Consider the following 25,421-nt stretch of genomic DNA (forward strand, 5'->3'; position numbering starts at 1 on the left):
GATAGCTGAAAACTGTCAAGTTGTGATAGATGGCATCCATGCTAGCCTATAGTAGTCAAGGAGAGGCACAGCAACTAGGCAAGCCTCTAAATGGCCATGCAGAACGTGTGACTCCATTTAGCAGGAGATGCTTTCCAAGTTGCTGGTGGCACTGAGAGTTACCCACTTTGTTGTCAGTGACCCCAGAAAACAAGGGGAAATGGTGGAATTGATTCTGTGAATCAATTTTGAGGGAACATTTAGTTGATATTGTTCACTTGGTAGTATTTGTAGTATATTACAGAATCACAGAATCATAGAGTTGGAAGGGGCCATACAGAGAGCCAGTTTGGTGTAGTGGTTAAGAGTGCAGACTTCTAATCTGGCATGCTAGGTTCGATTCTGTGCTCCCCCACATGCAACCAGCTGGGTGACCTTGGGCTCGCCACAGCACTGATAAAACTGTTCTGACCGGGCAATGATATCAGGGCTCTCTCAGCCTCCCCCACCTCACAGGGTGTCTGTTGTAGGGAGAGGAAAGGGAAGGCAAATGTAAGCTGCTTTGAGCCTCCTTCGGGTAGAGAAAAGCGGCATATAAGAACCAACTCTTCTTCTTCATCATCTAGTCCAACCCCCTGCTCAACGCAGGATCAGCCCAAAGTATCGTAAAGCATCCAAGAAAGTGTGTATCCAACCTTTGCTTGAAGACTGCCAGTGAGGGGGAGCTTATCACCTCCTTAGGCAGCCTAGTCCACTGCTGAACTACTCTGACTGTGAAAAACCTTTTCCTGATATCTAACCTATATCGTTGTACTTGTAGTTTAAACCCATTACTACGTGTCCTCTCCTCTGCAGCCAATGGAAACAGCATCTTGCCCTCCTCCAAATGAGAACCTTTCAAATACTTAAAGAGGGCTATCATGTCCCCTCTCAACCTCCTTTTCTCCAGGCTGAACATTCCCAAGTGCCTCAACCTATCTTCATAGGGCTTGGTCCCTTGGCCCCAGATCATCCTTGTCGCTCTCCTCTGTACCCTTTCAATTTTATCTACGTCCTTCTTGAAGTGAGGCCTCCAGAACTGTACACAGTACTCCAGGTATGGTCTGACCAGTGCTGTATCCCGGTGGTCCTCAACCATCTGGCCGTGGCCCAGTGCCGAGAGAAGGCTCCAGAGAGCCTCGGGGGGGGGGGGTGGATGGGTGGGGGGGGGAAGGGAAGCCTTCTGCCGCCGGCCGCAGTGGGCTCACAGCGTCTACGACGCTGTGAGCCCGCTGCGGCCGGCGGCAGAAGGCTCCAGAGAGCCTCGGGGGGGGGGGATAGGTGGGGGGGGGAAGGGAAGCCTTCTGCCGCCCCAAGGAAGCCCCCGCCGCAAACACAACACAAGACTCCAGCCGCCGAGAAGCTGCAGAGAAAAAAGAAACACCCCCGGAGGAGCCTTTCGCCGCTAGCGCGACGAGAGGCAGCAGAAAAAAAAACCCCTGTAGGAGCCTTTCGCAGATCCAAGCAGCAGAAAAAAAAAACCCTGAAGGAGCCTTTCCCAGCTCCAAGCAGCAGAAAAAAAAACCCTGAAGGAGCCTTTCCCAGCTCCAAGCAGCAGAAAAAAAAAACCCTGTAGGAGCTCCAAGCCGACGCGCCGACGAGAGGCAGCAGAAAAAAATTAACTCTGTAGGAGCCTTTCGCAGATCCAAGCAGCAGAAAAAAAAACCCCTGTAGGAGCTCCAAGCCGGCACGCCCACGAGAGGCAGCAGAAAAAAAAAACCCTGCAGGAGCCTTTCACAGCTCCACGCAGCAGAAAAGAAAAACCCTGTAGGAGCCTTTCCCAGCTCCACGCAGCAGAAAAAAAAAACCCTGTAGGAGCCTTTCCCAGCTCCACGCAGCAGAAAAGAAAAACCCTGTAGGAGCCTTTCCCAGCTCCACGCAGCAGAAAAGAAAAACCCTGTAGGAGCCTTTCCCAGCTCCACGCAGCAAAAAAGAAAAACCCTGTAGGAGCCTTTCCCAGCTCCACGCAGCAGAAAAAAAAAACCCTGTAGGAGCCTTTCCCAGCTCCACGCAGCAGAAAAAAAAAACCCTGTAGGAGCCTTTCCCAGCTCCAAGCAGCAGAAAAAAAAACCCCTGTAGGAGCCTTTCCCAGCTCCACGCAGCAGAAAAAAAAAACCCTGTAGGAGCCTTTCCCAGCTCCACGCAGCAGAAAAAAAAACCCTGTAGGAGCCTTTCCCAGCTCCACGCAGCAGAAAAAAAAAACCCTGTAGGAGCCTTTCCCAGCTCCACGCAGCAGAAAAAAAAAAACCCTGTAGGAGCCTTTCTCAGCTCCACGCAGCAGAAAAAAAAAACCCTGTAGGAGCCTTTCCCAGCTCCACGCAGCAGGAAAAAAAAACCCTGTAGGAGCCTTTCCCAGCTCCAAGCAGCAGAAAAAAAAAACCCTGTAGGAGCCTTTCCCAGCTCCACGCAGCAGAAAAAAAAAACCCTGTAGGAGCCTTTCCCAGCTCCACGCAGCAGAAAAAAAAACCCTGTAGGAGCCTTTCGCAGATCCAAGCAGCAGAAAAAAAACCCTGCAGGAGCCTTTCCCAGCTCCAAGCAGCAGAAAAAAAAAACCCTGTAGGAGCCTTTCACAGCTCCACGCAGCAGAAAAAAAAAGCACCTCCTGGTGTCCCCTGGGTCCTAGCGCCCATTGCATTCCTGGTTGCAATGGGCTTTCTTGCTAGTATATATATAATAAAGTAATACATTTCTTAGGTGACGTGGCTTTGCTTAGCCATAATCTCCTAGCGCTTGAAAAGAGAGAGGTCGGTTAAATTCATTATATCTTCCCACATTTAGTCTTAATTAACTAAGCTAACTTGACTTTCATTTGTTCCCAATTATATTGCCATATCCCATTTATCTTGCATTTGTTCTGTTCAATGATAATTGATTTCAAGGCTCAATAACCCAGCATGCTTCAGAAGTTCATTCGAAGTTCAGCAGCAATCACATCAGGTCTCCATTTATTGCATTCATCAGCTATTAGCACCAGTAGCAGATTGGTAAAATGCTGTCAGCCTGTCAGTTTGTTCCAGCAATCCCTCACATCCCCATTTGCTGAGATATTTGCTTTCAGGTTTTATTTTAGTATCAAACAATGGTTTGAAGATAGAGAGCATTTCCATAATCCAATCCTGTAATTACAAAACAAACACATACCCCAGTCGTGAAAGGCTTTCAATTAAAAAAAAAAAGAATGCACAAAAAAGGGAGAGTCAAATTTGGGTCATTTGTCATTTTCAAATATTGAGTCTGGTTCTTTAAAACTGTGTTAGGAAATTATTCAAGTGACATCTTCATCAGTTTCAATAGTAAACACACTGCATAGTAAACAGCCCTCCTGGGATGATAGTATCAGGTATTTAATTCTTGACCTATTGGACTCTCTTTTCTCATTACAGGCAGAAAGAGTCCCTGTTCCACAGGCATTTAAAATGTGTTCTTACCCAGTGAACACAGGGAGGCATGGAGATGCCTGTGAGTGAGCTTTTCTTGCCTTTTGCACTATTCTCAAGTGAAGAAGGAATTCTTTTTTGTTTCTTGCTTCTTCTTTTTTTCTTCTTTTTTAACAAAAATGGACCCTGTGGTCAGAGGAAGCTAAACTCAGCCCTTTCACTACTCCATTTTCCCCCTGTCGACCTGACTTCCAATATCAGAACATGGTCAGAATATGCTTCAAAAAGTGGGATGTAGAGAAGTCAGACTTGTGTATAGTAAGTTTCTGTGACTGATCCAACATACTTCCCAACTTTGAGGTAAAAAAATTCCATCCAAAATAAAGTGTTGTTTCCTCAAAGGCTGAGTTGTCCTTGTAGAGTGATTTCTTTGTTATAAGATAAAACTGACTGTCCCAACCTGTCACTGACCGGCTTCTTGACTTTACTCAGCCCTGGAACATTAATGGAAGTTGTAAGAACCCACTTTCTTAAATCCTTGTCAGAAGGGCACTGAGGCATAGTTAACTAATAAACATAAGATTTTATTTTACATAGAAGGAACGGGATATTGGAATAAGAACTCAAAGTTTTAAAATACAATTCAGATACAATACAGTTAAAAATGTTACAGGCCTTGAGAGGTTCCTTTAAGCTTTTCTTAGATTTTAGTTTTCTTGGCACTAAGAGGTTTTATTTATTTATTTATTTATTTATTTATTTATTTATTTATTTATTTATTCTATTTCTATACTGCCACTTGCCATAGCCTTGCGGCGGTTTACACATAAAATTCTAAAACAATAAAACCCTAATAAAATCCCCATTAAAATAGTCATTGTGTTTATTCAAAACATGTCTGGTTTTCTTCTTTGTCTCTTTATCTATTGAGTTCCACTGAATTCTGCTGGTTTCTAGAAATACTAGAACAGTTTCCCTCTTATATCTGAAACAAGTTTTCTCTCACACACATATAAAGAAATCCTCATACTTGATTTCCCCATTTTCATTGGGCAGGGTTCCTCATCCTTTCCTTACAAAAATTTCTCTCTGTCCTTTTAGTCTGATTCGGGAGTATCAGCTCACTGCCCAAATTCCCTTTGCCACTGTGTAGATCGGCTTTCAGGCTTTAGTAAAAATTCTTTCCATTCAAATTCCTACTCGGAGCAGATGGTCAGCTAATAACAGACAGATTATGTCAGTATGCCAACCAGAATCAGAATCCCACTTTCTTTAGCACACAGCTACTATATCAATTCCCTCTTAGCTGTTGCTGACCAGTCAGAGTACTTGGAGAAACTCATCACTCCAGCTCTCTCTGTGGGGAATTTTAACCCTTTGTTCACTGTTACTTCAGCATTTGGAAACTGTCTTTTATAGTGCTGTCCATCAAGGTCCCCATAGTTTTTATTTCTTTTTAACATAATCAAGATATTCAAGATATCACAAATCCTAAATCAGTGATTTTATCACAGAAAGCAAAGATCCAACATTTTTTCTTAACTGATCTCTCTTGAACGTGCCATTCGCTACCTTTATTCCCTCCTTTCATTCCTACAGATCTGCCTGCTTGCTTGCCAAATCAAATTAAATGAGATGGAGACCCCATTTAAAATTTATTAGAAGGGTCTCCAGAAGAATGGCAGCATTCATACTATAAGTGTGAATTATCATGGTAGGATATCTACTAATAGAAAGGCATATAGATTACAATTTTTAAGGAATGCCACTGATAAAAATGTGTAGATTGAAAATGGGTGTTTAATTTGGAACCTCATTTTAGCATTGTCATTTGGTCTAAGCATTTGTTCTCCATAATAAAGAAAGAAACTTGGAATTTTAAGTTTAGAATCTTTATCGTTCTGCCATATCTGGGACCTATCCTTCGTATTTTGCTTTGTGGGCCAAACTGGATCTCTTTATTGGATGCCTCCAAGATGTGCAAGCAAAGATTTTGACTACTTTCCTTTTAGCAGGCAAATGGACATTGTCCTGCTATGGACATTGCTCAGAAGCATCTTGTTGAGTATAGTTCCAATTATACATCTCAACTATTTTTCAAACATGTTTTTCTTGAAAAGTGATGAAAAGGAAGCCTTGATAGTAAAAAATGCTGTTACTTTAGAAAATTCATTAAAATTCATCTACACAAAAATGTAGATAGGCTAGTGCAGCCTTTAGCAACTTTTTTTAGCATTGAGAAGCTCCTGAAACATTCTTCAGGCTTTAATAAATACCAGAAATGGTACGTTTGCACAGAATATGTGCTTTGCGCGGCTCCCTATTGGCCGCTTTGCATGGCTCCCTATTGGCCACTTGGCCCCTGAGTGCCACTCGGAGGGGCGAATCAGGAGCCGATTTTTTATCCCGAACAGTACCCATCCTAACTCCTCCCCAGTTGCCCTTACTGCTTTATTTAAAGATAAAAATAGTGTCATGTCTGTACCTGCTCTGCAGCTGCCACTGTCGCTGTCAGGTGAAGCGGAGGGGGGGGCAGGTAGAGAGGATCCAAGATGTAATCAGCAGGCTCTAGGTTCTGCTCAGGAAGATCAGTCTAGGCCTAGCCAGGCTGACACCCCACCCGTCATGCCAGCTCCAATCCTGATAGTGCCTGTCCTCCAGACCAGCCCGTGGAGGGGGGTCACCAGTTTGTTGAAGGCATCACCAGTGGATTGATCTGATAGAACATCATTGGAGTGCCAGGTTTGTGATACTGCTACCCAGTACTGGACTCTGGTGATTTGGACTACATCTCCTTCCTTGTGTCCCCCCCCCCCCCCCGCCTTGCTTATGCACTGCTTGAACAGTTTTCACCTGGACTGCCCCTACTACTCTTTGGCTCTGTCCTTCAGACTCTGTTGGTTCGGCTGGTTAAAAGATGTGAACTGGACTCTGATTAAACTAACAGACAGCATTCGGTCTTGTATCCTTGGCCAAGGATATAGCTACTTGGACTCTCTTGCTCACTGTCTCTAGATATGACCTGGTACAAATAGATAGACATAGTATAAAAATTTAGGTTCTGCTTTCCAAGGTCTTTTCTGCATGCACACCTTACTCTCTATCAATGAACTGGAGTAGGTAGAAGCCTGAATCCAGTCTGAGCATGGGGAGGGGGGAGGTAAAGCAGGCATCTTGCTGTGGGGCTGGATTGTGATAGTGCTGCCATGTCCCACACTTACCCCATTCTTTTAAAAATCAAAATTCTCTGTGGTCACAAAAAGGGGAAGGCTCTTTGATAATGGGTTCTTTGTAGTCAGGGCCAACTTTCAGCCAGCATGCCAGGTGGAGGGATTTCATCAGGGATGAAGTCCTGCACGGCAAGTGAGCTGGGTCAGAATGAGCCCCCCCTCACAAATTCCAAATTATACTACAACACAAATGCATCAGGTATGGCAGTGCAGGTGGGCTCTTTCACCTGGTCAATGCACAGCGTTCCAAAAGGAGGATCTTCAGTGCCAGAAGCACAGATGCCTGTTTCTCCTTCCTGCACTCAGACTACTAGGTTTGTAAAGCAGTGTGGGCTGTTCCCCCCTCCTCCTCCCCAACCTTAGCCCATCTGGAAAATAAAAATAAAACTTTAAATGCCTAAGCTCTACTGGAGCTTATAGAATCATAGAATCATAGAGTTGGAAGGGACCATACAGGCCATCTAGTCCAACCCCCTGCTCAACGCAGGATCAGCCCTAAGCATCCTAAAGCATCGAAGAAAAGTGTGTATCCAACCTTTGCTTGAAGACTTCCAGTGAGGGGGAGTTCACCACCTCCTTAGGCAGCCTATTCCACTGCTGAACTACTCTGACTGTGAAAATTTTATTCCTGATATCTAGCCTATATCGTTGTACTTGAAGTTTAAACCCATTACTGCGTGTCCTCTCCTCTGCAGCCAACAGAAACAGCATCCTGCCCTTCTCCAAGTGACAACCTTTCAAATACTTAAAGAGGGCTATCATGTCCCCTCTCAACCTCCTTTTCTCCAGGCTGAACATTCCCAAGTCCCTCAACCTATCTTCATAGGGCTTGGTCCCTTGGCCCCAGATCATCTTCGTCGCTCTCCTCTGTACCCTTTCAATTTTATCTACGTCCTTCTTGAAGTGAGGACTCCAGAACTGTACACAGTACTCCAGGTGTGGTCTGACCAGTGCCGTATACAATGGGACTATGACATCTTGTGATTTTGATGTGATGCCAGCAGAACATCATGGGGAACCTTGTCAATTATGCACCAATGAAGAGCGTAGGAAGGAAGAAGGAACAGATGGGGATGAACAATTTCAGCATGGGTGGTGTAGCAGTGGTCTCTGAAAGACAGTTATCTTCAGTTCGGTAAAAACTACCACAAAAACCACTCTCATAACACCCAGGGAAACACCTAACCCTAAGAAGGACGTAGATAAAATTGAAAGGGTACAGAGCAACGAGGATGATCTGGGGCCAAGGGACCATGCCCTATGAAGATAGGTTGAGGAACTTGGGAATGTTCAGCCTAGAGAAAAGGAGGTTGAGAGGGGACAGCCTTCTTTAAATATTTGAAAGGTTGTCACTTGGAGGAGGGCAGGATGCTGTTTCCGCTGGCTACAGAGGAAAGGGCGCGCAGTAATGGGTTTAAACTACAAGTACAACGACATAGGCTAGATATCAGGAAAACAATTTTCAGTCAGAGTAGTTCAGCAGTGGAATAGGCTGCCTAAGGAGGTGGTGAGCTCCCCCTCACTGGCAGTCTTCAAGCAAAGGTTGGATACACACTTTTCTTGGATGCTTTAGGACAGGGGTAGTCAACCTGTGGTCCTACGAATGTTCATGGACTACAATTCTCATGAGCCCCTGCCAGCAATTGCTGGCAGGGGCTCATGGGAAATGTAGTCCATGCACATCTGGAGGACCACAGGTTGACCACCCCTGCTTTAGGATGCTTTGGGCTGATCCTTCGTTGAGCAGGGCATTGGACTAGATGGCCTGTATGGCCCCTTCCAACTCTATGATTCTAACCTGAAAGCAAACTGAGCTCTGAAGGAAGGAAAATCAATGCAGAATGGAAAAACCTATGTTGACATGCAGAGTGAAAGTGAGGGAAAATGCAGAATGAAAAAGAAAACCCAATGGACATGCACAGTGAAAACAAGGGAACAGACATGTGCAAAAGGGCCTGGATATGTGGAACTGAAATTGTTATTTTATATTTCATTGTGCATTAGAGTTGTTTCCATTATGCTGAAATAAATATAGTTAGTCTTTAAGATGCTTCAACTGTCCCCCCTGGAATTTGTTTCTGAGTCATTTATCTCCCTCACTCCCCTATTCTGGCAGATATTTATTCCTTGCTCTCTTGATTGAAAATAGTATTTAAGAGGGAAAGTTAATAATTAAGCAAAACACTATTATGTATTATAAATACTATTATTTATTTTGGAAGGTGGCCTTCAGCAAATACTGTAACTCAAGAGACATTATGGAACTCTTCTGCATTGCAACGGGCCTACCAAGGTAATTAAATTATCTTCTCTTTGAATACCCCTCTTTTGTTTGTTCATGCTATTGATGTTGAGGTTGTTAGATAACAAAGGTTTCCAAAGATTTAGGGGTCAAACTAGACGTGAGAGAGATTATAGATATCCTCTTGCCTTTTAAAGACAAATTACAAAGCTTTCCCATACCAACACATTTGCTCTGATCAAAACTGGGGCGGAGCATACTGTTATTAACCTTCAGAGGCAACAGATGAGTATCTGTCCTTTTCCTCAAGGCTATAACTGCACGCTGTTTTGATTTGCAACACTATATGAAGGCAAAAGGGTTTAACTCCTCTCGTCTTCTCTATGGGGTTCTAATTCCGTTGAGAAAAGATGCTGGGAAGATCCTATCATGGATCTTCCTGCACCTCCTCTTTTGTTTTCTTTTAGCTATTCTAAGCACAGTCACACCCTTCTAAATGCATAAAAATCCCTGCGCTTAGAAGTCCACTTAGGGTGGCACTGTAGGTTTTATTTCATAATGATACAGAAAGTATGAAAGTCAAAATGAAGTGCTGAAATACAATGCAAGTATCTAGGGCTGAATGTTAAAAATAGGACAAAATGCATTTGTTATTGACTCCAGGTGACATAGGTAGCAGAGTAGATTTATGTTGCACAATAACATTGGGGTAAAAGATTTCAGAAAGCTTGGTGACAATCGTTAAACTCATCTTCTGGAAGAAAAACTGGGACCAGTTCATTATCTGAAGCAACCCTATTGAAATCTTATCTGAAAAAGTTTGAGGGTTGAGTCACCTACACAGTTAATGATTCACATTCTGTCTTAAAGATTAATTTGTAAAATTGTAAAATGTTGATAAATTATAAACCGCTTCATATATGGCTAATAATATTGTTAAAGAATGTAGCAGATAACAGTATTATAGAGAAAACTTTCTAATATCCTTATAACTCTCTTCAGACACATGCTATGCACATTTGCAACATGCACCATCTCATGTTAACCTTTTTACAAATTGTAAGTTATTAAAAAGTGTGACCCATAAAACTGTACAGCCAAGTTGATTTTCTTTGCTATTGATGCTGGATATATCTGCTCTCCATCCTTTAATGTAGGTCAAGCAACGTCACCAGCCTGAGCCATTGAACATTCCAGGCTGTTGCCTTAAAGGCTTCATTTAACAATCTAAGCCATTCACAAACTGTTGAAAGAAAGCCAGTTTAAACAGATCTTTTTCATATAAATACAGCCTCACGAATATTCAAAACTGAGTCAGCCCTTTGCTGTTCATTTGTCAAGTCAAAGGATCAGGGACTAATGCTGGGGGCACTAGCTCAGTAGTAGAGTACATGCTTTGCATGAAGAACATCCCAGATCTAGCCGTTAAAAGGAACTGAGATACAAGGTGTCAGGAAAGACTTTGGAAAGCCATGCCAGGTAGAGTAAACAATGCTATGATAAAGGAACCAATGGTCTGATCTGGTATAATGCAGCTTCATGAACTAGCAACAGTGATGGTTGACCCAAAAACCATGTCTCCTATCCTGTATGTCTGCATGCTGCCTATAATACAAGGATGACACTGAATATATGTTCTGGCCAGTGATGATGTTTGACCTATGCATTCAGAAGGATGCTGTAGGAATAAGAATCATAATGTCATCAAGCCACAGAGAGAAAGGAATACAAAGCTAATTCTACTTTTCAAGCCATGACCTTGCCATGCTCCTATAAAAGCCAGTGTATAATACGAAGGAAACTATTCTGCACCGCAGTATAGTCTTTTCCACACTGATGTTTTGCTCTTTACACCTACATTGTTTTCAGGATCATCCATATAAAGTCATCCACTGTTTGTGTGTGTGTGTGGGGGGGAGGGATAAATGCATAAATAAGCATTCTGGAATCAACTGGAAAATGCATGCTAGCAAGAGAAGAAAATTGTCCAGTGCACAGTTATAGATTTGTGTGTTTCAGTTGGTTGATTAATATCTGCATTCTTAATCCAGTTTTGAACCTTTTGGTACTGACATTTTACCTGGGTTTCCTTCCCCCCCCCCTTTTCTCTCCTTGTTTCCATCACCGAATAGATGATGTTGTACATGAGCTTCAAATCTTAAACTTACTTTATGTGTCCATATCCTTGTGGGCTCATGAATGGCTTTCCCAGCTGTAGTGCCCAAACTGTGCATGTGACAGACACACACACACACCCCCCAAGACACTCCGAGATATTCCAGCATCAAGTCAGAACTGAACTTTGAGATACTTTTTTAGTCCTTTGGCCAATTTTATTATTTATACACCATTCATCTTAAATTCATTTTGCTTCCCCCATCCCCCACCCCCAACATTGCCTTGATTTGTTGATGCTATATTGTGCTATTGTTTCTTTCAGTTTTTTAGATGCTAGATTTAAATTGTTATAGTTAGTTCTGACAGTTGTCTTTTAAACTGTTTGAGCGGAAAGGGGATGATATAAATATTTTTATAAATACCTAACTGTTGTTTTTCAGGAATACAACCATTTCACTTTTCACAGCAGATGACTGCATGGTGTCTATTGATCCTACTATGCCAGCAAACTCAGAAAGGTAGGCACATTGTTTTAGAATTAAGGCAAATTCTAAAAGTAGAGATACTTATTCACCTGTAGTATTTGTGAGTTTGTGTACCTATGTTAGGGTCACCAACCTGCAGGTGGAGCTTGGAGATCTGGAATTTCAATTGCTCTCCTGCACAAAATGGCTGCTTGGCAGGGCCAAATCTATGGCATTATACCCTGCTTAAGGCCATTCCATTCCCCTAAAATCTCCTGGAATTTACCGACCCCAGATTGGCAACCTAAGCATGCTTGCTTGGAATAAGGCAACACAGCAACACAGAGTAGGACACAACAAAAGTTACTCAGACTATAAAGGCCTTTAATGTTTTGTTTTTTTAATACTAAAGCATATGTGGATATCTGAGTAAAACAAAATGCACAGATGTCTTTTTTCCATCCCACCCATCTTCCTCTGGGAGCTCACAGTTCTTTATCCTCTCAGGCTCTGTTTGCCCATTAGAAAAAGCAAACAAAAACAGTATTCCACACAGAGACATTTTGGAAGGTGTGCACTCATTAACACATACTCTAAGGACCCTGTATTTTGTCCAAAACACCTTGTAATTTTTCCAGGCCCCTTAGCGGACTGCTTTGGCTTTGTTTTTCCTCTACAATTGATGTTGCTCCAAGTCAAGGTCTGCTCACCACCTCTGCTAGTCTGAACTGTGAGGCTGTCAAATGGAGAATATATTGCTGTGATCTTTGAATAGCTGCAGGAGTGGAGATTTTGTTAGTACTGTTCAAACAGTGGCAAAATCCTCTTATGCATCAGCAGGGAAATGGATTTACAGCTAATGTGCACTCTTCTTTTCTCTGGCTAAATAATATTTAAAAGCAAGCTAGAGAACACCCTTAGTTCTTTCTTCCATGTTTCATCATGGCAGCTGTGTCATTAGAAAAATATGTGATTTAATGGTCTTTCTTTTGTCACTTGTAGTACTCCATACAAAGTAATACCTATGGCCACTGGACTGTTAACAGGTAAATGTTTCTTTTAGCCACCTTTTAAATAAATCTTATTGCCATTAAATATTTATTTTGTTAAATGTTTATTTCAGAATAATGTAAAAAAATATTAGACGTCTTAACAGTTGTAATTTTGTATTTAAATGGGTTGTTGTATAATATTTTACCTTTAGGAGATTCAGTCCAGAAAACGTTGTGCCCTTATACAAAGCACCTTTTACCTTTCTAAGCATGTGATTTCAAATAAGACTGAAGTGCCTGTTGTGTATGTATTGGTTAGACAGTTGACCTCGCACTGGGGACAACAAGGCTACTGCCCACAAACCCCTGCTATGAAAGACCACTTAAGCCATATTCCCAGCTTAATCCACTCCACAGGGATGTCATGTATATAAATTAGGAGAGGGGTGCTTCTGTACTCCACCTTCAGTTCCTCAATAGAAATATGGGATACAAATAAAACAGTGGTAGTAACAATGGGGCTATCCATGCCATGGGACCACATTTCCAATGCTTTATCCCACATCACCTGCTGAGGGCAGGAAACTGGAGCTACATAACTTCCAAGAAAACCTCAAAAGTGATATATGGTGTTGACGGGAACAATGGTGTCAACGGGAACAATTTGGATCTCTGGATCATGGTCAACAATGTCAATATGAGGGGCTATTATCAGGAGATGGTGTGCACCTCACAAGGGATGGAAAAAGTATTTTTGGGAGAACCCTTGCACACCTGGTGAAGGGGGCTTTAAACTAGACACAAAGAGAGACATAAATTCAGAACTTGGTGTGATGGCAAGATCTGAACATGAGAAGATCTCAAATCTACAGGGAATGTTACATAAGCAGGGAACTACTAGCTTACAAGGACGTTCAAAAACCAAAACCATGAGGCACACAAAGGATGGACTACGATGTCTCTATACCAATGCACAGAGTATGGGAAACAAGCAGGAGGAACTAGTAGTCATAATAGAGGAAGAGGTCTATGACCTAATAGGAGTCACAGAAACTTGGTGGGATAATACTCACAATTGGAATACTAAAACTGAGGGGTATAATCTATTCAGAAGGGACAGACAAGAAAAAAAAGGGGAGAGGTGTAGCAATATATGTTAGAAATCTTTATACTTGTGAAGAAATACAGGTACCCGAGCATGAAAGTTCAGTTGAGTGTATTTGGGTAAATATAAAAGGAGTAGGAAATGAGAGTGGTATTATTGTGGGTGTCTGCTATAGACCACCAAGCAAGTCAGAGGACTTGAATGAAATACTCCTAGACCAAATTACACAATTTTCAAAAAAGGGGGAAACAGTGGTCATGGGTGACTTCAGTTACCCAGATATCTGTTGGAAGGCCAATTCTGCTAAAAATGCAAACTCCGTTAAATTCTTGTCTTGCTGACAGCTTCATTTCCCAGAAAGTAGAGAGGGAAACCAGGGGCTCTGCTATTTTAGACTTGATTCTCATCAACAGGGAAGAACTGGTAGATAAGGTGGAAGTAGTGGGCACACTTGGTAGCAGTGACCATGTGCTTTTGGAATTTTCAATCATGGGAAAGAGAAAACCTTTACATAGTCGTACGTCTAGACTGGACTTCAGGAAAGCTGATTTTCATAGACTTAAAGGTATGGTGCGTAGAGTCCCGTGGCCAGAAAGACTTAAAGAGATGGGATTCCAAGAGGGCTGGGAAATTCTTAAAAGTGTAATACTGAAGGCTCAATCACAAACAATTCCCTTGAGAAGAAAAAATGGAAGGAGCCTAAGGAAGCCAAGTTGGCTCCATAAGCAGTTGTCAAAAGATTTGAGGAATAAAAAAGAGTCATTTCGGAAATGGAAGGAAGGCCTTATTACCAAGGATGAGTATAAACAAATAACCAATAATTGTAGGGAGAGTGTTAGAAAAGCTAAAGCTCAATATGAGCTTAGGCTAGCAAGAAATGCTAAACATAACAAAAAAAGGCTTCTTTAGTTATATTTCAAGTAAGAAAAAGAATAAGGATAACATAGGACCGCTGCAAGGACAAGAAAGTGAAATTATAACAGATAATGAGGGCTGAACTGCTTAACTCCTATTTCTCCTCGGTCTTCTCTTGTGAGGGAAATAGTGATCAATGTGGCAAAAATGTAACACAACACAAGGGACGGGAATGGTGGCCTAGGATCACTGTTGGAACAGTCCGCAAACACCTAGTTTCTTTAAATGAAAAAAGTGTGCCAGATGAACTGCAACCAAGGGTACTAAAAGAACTTGCAGATGTCATCTCTGAACCTTTGTCCATTATTTTTGACACTTCTTGGAGAACAGGTGAGGTGCCAGACGATTGGAGGTGGGCAAATGTTGTCCCCATCTTCAAGAAAGGGAAAAAGGAGGATCCAGGTACTTATCGACCCGTCAGCTTGACATCTGTAGCTGGCAAAAATTTGGAACAAATAATCAAACACTCGGTCCTTGAGCAGCTGGAACTGAGAGCTGTGATTTCTAAGACTCAGCATGGGTTTCGCAAGAACAAGTCATGTCAGACCAACCTTATCTCTTTTTTGGAGCAGAATTGTTCTCTCTTGCCCCAGAGGGATGAACCAGAACCAATGGGATGAAATAAATTCAAAAGAAATTCCATCTAAACATCCGGAAGAAGTTCCCGACAGAGCGGTTTCTCAGTGGAACAGGCTTCCTCGGGAGGTGGTGGGTTCTCCATCTTTGAAAATTTTTAAACAGAGGCTGGATAGCCATCTGACAGAGAGGCTGATTCTGTGACGGCTCAAAGGCATGGCAGGTTACAGTAGATGAGCAATTGGGATGTGAGTGTCCTGCATAGTGCAGGGGGTTGGACTAGATGACCCATGATGTCCCTTCCAACTCTATTATTCTATGATTCTAGGATAGTTCTAGGACTTGCCAGAAACTCTATGTCATTTCTGGGTTTTTCTAAGAAATAATGTAGTGATGCCATAACTAACCATAACTATGGCACAAATTAAAATGCACTTGCCAACCCTTGGTCTTCATGTGATACTGCCCTGCTTGTAATGCTGAAATGGAAGCCCTACAATGACCCAAAGGCTAAAATGTGGCTGGGTTGCATATTGATTTATTTTGCAGAAAGTTCCTTCAGAACTCCTAAAAATACTCTTGAATGATAGAACTTAACAGACATCCTGAAACAGGAAGTCACAATGTCTTCCATGATAGGACGTGGGAAATCACATGGAGGCCCCACTTTTTCTGTGGAGCATTGACCTGTAATGTAGTCAACTTTTTTTGTTTTGTGCATCTTACTTTGAAGCATCCTTCTCTGCAGCCATCAGTTGTCAAGTCTATGTTCTTCTGATTACCATTTGAATATTTTAATCAGCCAGAAAAACACACAAAGACAGCAACAATTGATCTTCCGGGACATAAATATGATTAGAAATGTTGGATCTGCAAAGATTTATACAGCTGTCCTGGTAGCAGGTTCGTGTGAGAAACTGGGAATGTGGCTATTCTCTCATGACAGATCAGCCAGTTTATTGTGCTGATGGCAAACAGGACTTCAAATACAGTGTGTTTAATAATTAAAGATGTAACCTACCACACTGATGCCAACTGGCAATCTTATATCAAGGCTAACTTGCCAAATTATGACAAGGCATGACATATTTAGATCAAATTGGAGCATTTTGCTGGTAATTGTCTCTCTAAAAAGGTTTCCTCCTGAAATTAGCCTATACAGCTGTGTTTCTGTCATATAACAAGGGGGAAAGCAAAATCACTTTAATCAGCTTTTCTACTGATTGCTCTTTTGAGTAAAGCTTTGGATGAACCTATGAGTTATATATCTTTTAGGTTAATTTTAATATATCCATAAACTTTTCAAATGTTTGAGTCTCACCAGCATTATGTTTATATCCTTTGTATTCTGGTCTAAGACCATATGACTAAATAAATTAAACCACATTCCTTCTTAATACACAGCATCAGGATGTCTGAGATGTATCATCAATCTGTAAACCGCTCCATGGGTGCAGTAGTAATAAAGCGGGAAGGGCAATGTGGGAGGAGAAAGGGGCAGGGTGAGTCCAGAATAAAACTCGAAGGGGCCCCTCCAAGTGTCAGGCCAGGGGAAGAGCCTTCGGTGCCAGGAAAGGAGCAGGGCCGTCATGTTCAAGACACGGCAGCACTGCTCCTTTCCCGCCACCAAAGCTGGGACATCAGGGGGGAGGGTGGGGAAAAGGCTTCCACATGACAAAAGGAGCAGGCCTGCCACATCAGAGACCTGGCGGCCCTGCTCCTTTTGCCACGCCAAAGCCGGGACCTCGGCTTCACCACGGCGAGCTTCGGGGCCTCTGGGGGAAAGGCTTCGTCCCGGGGAAAGGAGCAAGCCCACTGCATCAGAGACGCGGCGGGCCTGCTCCTTTCCCCGGGACAAAGCTGGGGCCTCAGGGGAGGAGGAAAGTGGGGGGGAAGGCTTCATCCTAGGAAAAGGAGCAGGCCCGCCACATTGCAGGCGCAACGGGCCTGCTCCTTTCTCCCGGGATGAACTCAGGGCCTCAGGGGGGTGGGGGGAAAGGCTTTGTCCTGGGGAAAGGAGCAGGCCCGCCGCGCCCAGCCCGGGTTGGAGGAGGTCCCACAACCAGCCACCTGCCCGCTAGCGCCCACTGTATTTGGCCCACTGCATGCCTTAAACATCATACCAGAATGTTTTAACTAATCAAGTGAATCAAACATAGCTGAAAAGATGCGCCTCTTTTGCTGACACAGCTCTTAAACATGCATGAGCCTCAACTTTGCTTACACCTGTCAAATTTCTACCACGCTACCCTCAGGATAAATAAGAAGAAGCAGTTAATATTTTTTAATGGGAAGCTGCTTTCACATAGACCGTTAATACACTGGGAATTTTACTGCCCCAGCTCTCATGCAGGAGCACAAATCGGGGATGGATGAGGTGCACCAGGCCAAATGCTCCTCTGTGTGGGTAGAGGAAGAGGGGCAACCTGCCATGACTAAAACTCCAGCCTGCAGCCCGGCATGAAGCTTCCAGTTCATAAATGGTCATAGGGAATTTCTCTGTAAGGACACACACATACATTATTTGGGACTATCCAGATGCCATAATGCCCAATCTGGCAATGACTTAACTGGCTCCCATATCTTTCCTCTTTGCAGTGGAAAACCTCAGGGTGGCCATGGTGGAGCTAAGATTCACATTTTCCACTTTAAAGGGCCAGTTTCCTTTCCCAGTTGCTTTACAATGAGTTTCCAAAGGAAAAGAAAAATGGAAGTACTTTGGGGATTCAGGGGACACTGAAATCACTTTTACTTAAGTGTGATGGATGAAAGCAGGAGGAGCAGGACTGAGGGTCACAGCCGCAGTGAGTGTGAGCAGTGTGTGGAACAGCAGAAGTTTTACTCCTTTCGCTGGTATATTCTTAGTAGAGTGTAACTTTAATTGGTCATTAGGGACACATAGAAACTATTTTGAGCTATTTAAGGTTGGGGGGGGGACATAAGGACATAAGAAGAGCCCTGCTGAGTCAGACCAGTGGTTTATCTTGTTGTGCGATATCCTCTCCCACGCATACTCTGAAACCTGTTTGGTTTGCACTCTGAGATCCTTTGGCATTACAGCACCCTGCGTAAGAGAAAGGGCATTTAGTAGTTTGATATTAAAAGCACTGTTTCAATCCCAGCAGGAAGTCCCATCCCCACATTTTCAAAAGGAGCAGCTAATTGCTTGAAAGTGCCGGAACATCAGACATTAGATCTTGCTTTGAATTTTCAGAACTTCTCACACTCTTTTAGCCATAATGCATTGACCCATGGTTGCAGACTGTGTGCAGTTCTGGAGCCTTCACTTCCAAAAGGATGTGGACAAAATTGAAAGGGTTAGGAGGAGAGCTATGAGGATGATCTGGGACCTGGGAACCAAGCTGAGGGATTTGGGAATGTTCAGCTTGGAGAAGACGAGGTTGAGAGGGGACATGATTGCTCTCTTTAAGAATTTAAAAGGTTGTTACTTAGAGCAGCGGTCCACAACCTTTTGGCGGCTGTGGACCGCTGTGCCAGGGTGGGGGGAGAGGGCAACCCAGGGCCCCACGCACGCACGGCAGGCCCGGCGCAAACGCTGTGCGCGTTTGAGTCCAGCGGGGAAACAAACGCGCAGGCGCAGCATGCTGGTGGCCGTGGCTCCCTCTCCCCACCTCTCTTCCCCCCCCTCCGTAAGCAAGAAGCTTGCCGGGCTGCAAGCTAATCGGCCACTTCAGCGGCCGATTTCCTTGCGGCCTGGAGGGGGGGCGGGAAGAGGGAGCTGCAGCCTGGCGCCAAGGTCTTTGCGGCCCAGCACCGGGCCGCAGCCCGGGGGTTGGGGACCCCTGACTTAGAGGAAGGCAGGGAAAGGTTCTGTTGGCAGCGGAGAATATGACCCACAGTAATGGATTTAAACTATTTGACCTTCTGGCTACAGATGGCAGACCAGGGTCAAGATCACAGCCTAGTGTCACATTTAGGGTAACACTGGCAGGTTAATAACCTGATCTGACTATGTTAAAACCAGGAAGGCTCAGCTCCTGATCTATTCAACCTTCCTTGGACTACTAAGCACTGCTGTTCATAGCCAATAACATTAGTCTCCTGGTACCCCTCAGGAGATCTGAGAAAAGGATATAATAAGGGTATATCTTGCCCTCTATTTTGGCAGCTCTGTTCCTCTAGCCTTCTTATACAGCTGTCATGAAACAATAGGGTTCTTTCTTTAAGGAACAGAAAGAATCGTTTTAATTTCTCACATTTCCATACTTTCAACTATCTGAACACATTTTCCCTCCCTTCCCTCCTCTTAGCTCATCCACTTCCTAATAGTCTGCCAGTAACTTTAAAATCCACTGGCCTTCATAGCAACCCCTCCCCCATTTCTTTTCCTTGTCAGAGATGCTGTTTACCCCTTTTATTCATTGTAAAAAATTTCTTTTACAACCACCCTTACCTCTCTTCTCTTGTCTCTGGGAAGGTGGTTTCTTTCTCTGGACTAACGGGGAAAAATACATCTAGCTGGCAACCTAGCTTACCAACCAGCAGGAGGGCTGGAGGCAGGGTCATTGGGAGCAGCAGTATGATTGTGATGATATCACTTCCAGGGGAAAACAGGAAGTAGCTCTAGCAATTACCAGAAATGATTTACAACAGCGGTTCTCAACCTTACCTGCTCGGCGACCCAGCTTTGGCAGCAGCTTTGAAGGCAGCATGCATGTGCGCACAGGCGTACATGGGGGTGTGGCGGGGGTGTATGCATGCTCATACGCACAGGTACACAACACTAGAGGTGACGTGGAGGTGGCCATTTCCATGGCTCTGCCACTTCCGCCCGCTGCCGGTTGCTGCCTCCGCTGGCCCCTGCCTCCGCACACCTCAACATGCCGTTGTCTGTTGTCCACCGTGGCAGCAGCCCGCAACCTGGGGACCCTGGGGGAGGGGCCAAGCGACCCCAAATGGGGTCCCAACCCACAGGTTGATAACCACTGGTTTACAGGCAGAGGCATCACATTCCCAGTGCCAATGACTTTTTAAGACTTCCTCCCATTGTTCAATTGGAACAGTGGGCAACTCATGGTGAGAGATGCCATGCCCATAGAGGCTGAGGCCTTCCCTTGGTGTTGACTCCTAGCACAGGCATTCAGGGGTTAGCATCCTCTGACTATGTAGGTTCCCTTTATTTTCGATGGCCATCAGTCATTGATGGGCCTAACCTCCGTGAAGGTAGATCCCCCTCATCAGAATAGGGCTTTCACAAGGCATAGAGAGAAAAAGAGAATTCAGCAGAGAATTCAGAGAGTCACATGTAGTTTGATCCTTTCCCAATATGGAATAGCCAAATACAGACTATTTTATCTGTTCTATGTGATGATACTTGTGGATAACCTACAGGTCTTTGATTGTATGTACTTCTGCATTTAGGTAAGAAAAACCATTTAGGTAGGAAAAACCAAATACAAAGTTCTGCATTTAGGTAGGAAAAAACCAAATACACCAATATAGGATGGGGGAGACTTGTCTTAGCGATAGCATATGCGAAAAGGATCTTAGTGGGCCAAACATTGAACATGAGTCAGCAGTGTGACTCGGTGGCTAAAAAGGCAAATGGGATTTTGGGCTGTATAAAATGGAGTGTCGTGTCCAGATCACAGGTAATGGTACCGTTTTAGTCTGCTCTGGTTCAGCCTCACTTGGAATACTGTGTTCAGTTTTGGACACCACAGTTGAAAAGGGATGTAGACAAACTGAAGCATGTCCAGAGGATGGCAACAAAGATGGTGAGGGGTTTGGAGACCAAGATGTATGAAGAAAGGTTGAGGGAGCTTGGTCTGTTTAGGCTGGAGAGGAGATGACTGAGAGGGGATCTGATAACCATCTTCAAGTATTTAAAAGGGTGCCATATAGAGGATGGAGCAGAGTTGTTCTCCCTTACCCCAGAGGGATGAACCAGAACCAATGGGATGAAATTAATTCAAAAGAAATTCCATCTCAACATCCAGAAGAAGTTCCTGACAGTTAGAGTGGTTTCTCAGTGGAACAGGCTTCCTTGGGAGGTGGTGGGTTCTCCATCTTTGGAAATTTTTAAGCAGAGGCTAGATAGCCATCTGACAGAGAGGCTGATTCTGTGAAGGCTCAAGAGGGTGGCAGGTTACAATGGATGAGCGACAGGGCTGTGAGCGTCCTGCATAGCGCAGGGGGTTGGACTAGATGACCCATGATGCCCCTTCCAACTATTTGATTCTGTGATTCTAATTACATGCAAATAAATAGCTTTGCAGTAACACAGATACTCTTAAAATACTTCTTCTGCGGAGTTTCCCCCTCCCCAGGAAAACATGCTATATACTCAAGAGCAAAGTTTCCTTGTTAGCACACATCTGTTGGCTGTCCAAGTCTGAATTCTGACATAATTCAGCCTTCGGAGGAGGTCAAATTCAGCCTTCGGAGGAGCTCTATTCCCACACTGCAGGTGTTATATCCACAGCATGAATCTCTATTGAATGTCATGCGCTTGTTCTGGGAAGAGCTCCCATTGACGTCAGTCCAGGAACCTTGCTGAGAGTTCTACATACAAAACAAGGCGTGACTATGCAAAAGACAGCCACAGGGAGAAGCTGCATTTTATCCTACAGCTGTATCATATTAGCTACAATAGTATAAACTTTCTGCAGTTCACTTAAAAATATTGGAACAAAAATGTGCCCCGCCACCCCCAGAAGTTAACCTGCCAAAATAAATGCTTTTGAAGTATTACATCCTTATGTTTAGGAATATTGAGAGGCAATTATACGGTTATGACCAAAAAAATAGTTTTAGATCTACAAAAGCAAAAGTTTGTTTCAAAAAAATGGAATAATATTTAAAAGATATTCCAGTTAAAAAGCTCATGTCGGAACATAGAAGAATTTTAAATCAAACAATAACCATTCAAGAAATCTCCCAGGAAATAAGAAATATGAAAAAAGGCAAAGCACCAGGTCCAGATGGGCTGGCAGCAAGGTATTACAAACATTTTGAAGAAGTCTTAATGATACCACTACAAAAAGTCATGAATGAGATAAAAGAAGGAAAGGCAATACCCCCAATGTTGATATATGAAGGCAGTGATATAAATCTCTTTGTTGAATGTAGATTACAAAATCTTTGCCACATAAATGGCAGAAAGATTAAGAAAATGCATACCAAATTTAATACATGCTGATCAAATAGGTCTTATACCAAAGAGGTACATGAAAGATGATTTACAATTTACAATTTACAATATATGTAACTGAGTTTGTGAACAAGAAACTGGAATAAGAGCACACAGGGAGAAAAAAAACTCCAACAGAGAAATTCTAGCAGAAAGAAAGCAGCATTTTTATTTTTGGATTCAGCGAAAGAGTTTGACAATTCAGCATGGTCTTTCCTTCAGAACATGGGCTGCAGCCCACAATTTTGGAACTGGATGCAAAGTATGTATTCAAAGCAACAAAGTTCTTAATAAAAGGAAAATTACAGAAACAATTTTGATCTAAACAGGAATGTGCCAGGGATGCCTGGTCACCTCTAGTATTTATTTTAGTGACAGTCTAGCTATCAAGACTAGACAAGACATAGGGATCAAATGAAATAAGGACATTTTAGATACAATGAGAAAAACATATTATAAAGGATATTATAAAGAGTACAGAATTCGCACTAAGAATTGATGCTATCAAGTATTTAGGGATAAATATGATCAGGAAAAATTGTAATTAAAAAAAGTATTAGGAGTCTTGGAAACCGGAAAAAAAATTAAATATCATGGCTTGGCTGAATGGCAAATAAAAATTTATTTGGAATAGCAACAAGCCATAAGTAATTTTCAAAGTACTTTGAGAAAAAGAGAGGAGGGTTAGCAGTTCCAAATCTAAAATTATATTGTCAAGCAGCAGGCTTGGTCTAGATTGCTGATTGGATTAAAACATCCAAGGCAAAGAATAGTCAAACTTAAATCAGTAGACCTAAAAGAAGGTCTACTACATTAACTATTTATTGATAAGGAAATAAACTAAATATTGACAGTTTAAATATGAAGAGAGAGTTGAGCATCAGGCTGCTTAAAGAGTTTTTATTCAGAACAAAACCAACTGTTTATAGAGAGAGACCTACAGTCTAAATAACTGCTATCTGCAGTCATTCTGCTGTTGTTCAACTGCCCTGGAGAGAAGCAGGGATGAAATGTACTCAAAAGAACAGGAAGTCTCTTGTTCAGCTAAACAGGACACTGGAGAAAAGTATTTGAAAAATTCCAGGAAGCTCCTATTCTAACTATGCTAAATGTATATCTCCTGCAATATCCCCTGCAGGATACTCTTTATATTCTGGTCAGCTATGCACTTTGCAGACCTTACATATTCCAACACTAAAATGATTATAACACAAGAAAGGAGTCATATAAGAACCAACTCTTCTTCTTCTTCTTCTAACACAAGAAAGGAGTCATATAATTAGATAACGACTTTTGAGAATATGGTTTAGAAAACCTTTATTGGCATAAACAAAGTCAACAAACAAAGAATAAAATACTTTTAAACAATTGCAGTTCCCATAAAAGATAAATTGTCTTTTGAAATAGCCACCAAATCCTTACAATAAGAATAGAGTCAAAGGCCATTTTTAGATCATCAGAATATACTGAGTCCTTTAAATCTGGTAGATAAATGTGTACCAGGCGGGTCATCCCCCGCTGGAAATCCCACTGGTGGTTGGGTAGGCTTTCCCACCCCCGCACCCTCACTATAATACCGTTTGGTTGCTTCTCTGAAGCAAGCCAGCCAGGCCGGTAAGCCCGGAACCATGGCTCCCTTAAGCCAGTACGCGACATCTGACTGACTCGCCAACCCAGTGTCCTCCTCCGACGAAGAGGACTCACTGAAGGAGCTGTCCGAACGGTGCGCCCGTGAGCGCCTGCTCCGGCCATCCTTTTTTCGCTTCTTGCCCCTATCTGCTGAAATAGGCTGCTCTCCTGTAGTCAAAGGAGCTGAGCCACTAGCCGCGGCCGTATCCGGTTGCCCTGCTGGAACCTGGTCCCCCGAAGCAGCTGAGCCAACCGAGTGATCCGGACCGGGCTGGACTAGGAGACCCTGACCCAAATCGGGAGCTGAACTGAGTTGCCCAACCGAATTCTGACCCGTGGACAAGCCAGTCCCTTCCGCCACCCCTGAAGTCCCTGTACTCAGGTTTTGGGGCATTATTTGCGAGGTGCCCTGACCCACACCCGATGGTAAAAAAGGCATGCTCGGGCCCCAACCAGCGGCCTGCCTAAAATCCTGTTGAGGAATAGCTGGATTCCCCCAAAAGGCCTGCGTCCCATAGCTGTTTCCATGCCCAGTCTGTGGCCAAGGCACCTGTTGACCGAGGTGCTGGCCAGCCCGAGTCCACGGTGTCTGCTGCCCCGGGAGCTGCCCAATTTGCGGCCAGATCCCCTGCTGGCCAGCAAACTGACCTGGGTGCAGCCAGCCCCCCCAACTGCTCCCGTCCTGCCAATTTTGTAAATCGGCCCTGGGAGCCCCCCATCCTTGGCCCCAACTGCCATCTAGGTTACTTTGCGAACTGGCCCCTGACCTCCCCTCTGGCAGCCCTGCAAGGCCTGCCTGTGCCGAGACCGCCTGAGGCGATCCTGGCAACTGCCCTTGGCCCATATGGACAGGCACGACCAATGGGGGTACACACTGGGGCGCCAAGTCCCCACCCCATTGTCCAGCCTCCCCCCTGAGCCAATTCCCCCCTGCTTGGCTCCTGCCCACAGCCTCCTGGCATCTGCCTCCCGCCTCAGCAACCCCTGGAGGAGGTGGGGCTGGACAAGCTGCTTGCAGCCGCTCCCTTTCCCTTCTCCTAGCCCCCCTGGTGCCATATGGGGGCGGTGCCAACTGACCCTCCTGGCCAGCGACCACACCCATGCCCGACAGGGCTGTCCCTGCTGCGGCCGCTCCTCCTCCCCCTCTGCTTGCCACGGAGCTTTGCCGCCCTTCAGCCGCCCGAGAAGCAGGCCCGCCCCGCGCCTGCCGCCTGGCGCGATCAAATCCCCGCCCCCTGCGGCCTTGAGCCGGCCGCGGCTCCGCTACCGCCTCACGGCCCGATCCCGATGAGCCAGCTGGCTCCTTAGGCCCCACCCGGGCCGCAACGCGTCTCCGCGGACCCATTCTCCTCCCGTCTTCCCTGCCCTTTCGCAGGTAAAACGTTCTCTTTTCCCTTTTTTTTTTTTTTTTAAAAACCAAAACCGCCGATCGCGCAGGCTTCGCCTCCGCGATTGCAAACCGTCAGTTTTTTTTTTTTTTTTTTAACTCAAGCCGCCCACAAGGCCGAAGCAGAGCTCCCTCACGGCAGCTCCAACCTCGCCGGCAGGGAAGAGGGAAAGAGACTCGCGCCTCTTTTCCCTCTCCCTATATGGGCACTCCGG

The 25,421-nt window shown here is 44.2% G+C and overlaps 1 protein-coding gene across 2 annotated transcripts in view; it reads left to right on the forward strand.

Moving 5' to 3' along the window:
- PDE9A (phosphodiesterase 9A) overlaps nt 1-25,421 on the forward strand; it is a 94,277-nt gene that overhangs the window by 12,784 nt on the left and 56,072 nt on the right. For both annotated transcript variants that reach the window (XM_077342791.1, XM_077342792.1), the window contains exons 2-4: nt 8,848-8,918; nt 11,426-11,503; nt 12,452-12,495. In XM_077342791.1, the coding sequence (XP_077198906.1) occupies nt 8,848-8,918; nt 11,426-11,503; nt 12,452-12,495 (193 nt within the window). The remainder of the gene's footprint in view (nt 1-8,847; nt 8,919-11,425; nt 11,504-12,451; nt 12,496-25,421) is intronic.

Source organism: Paroedura picta, chromosome 6 (assembly GCF_049243985.1).
Source record: "Paroedura picta isolate Pp20150507F chromosome 6, Ppicta_v3.0, whole genome shotgun sequence".
Classification (NCBI taxonomy): Eukaryota; Metazoa; Chordata; class Lepidosauria; order Squamata; family Gekkonidae; genus Paroedura; species Paroedura picta.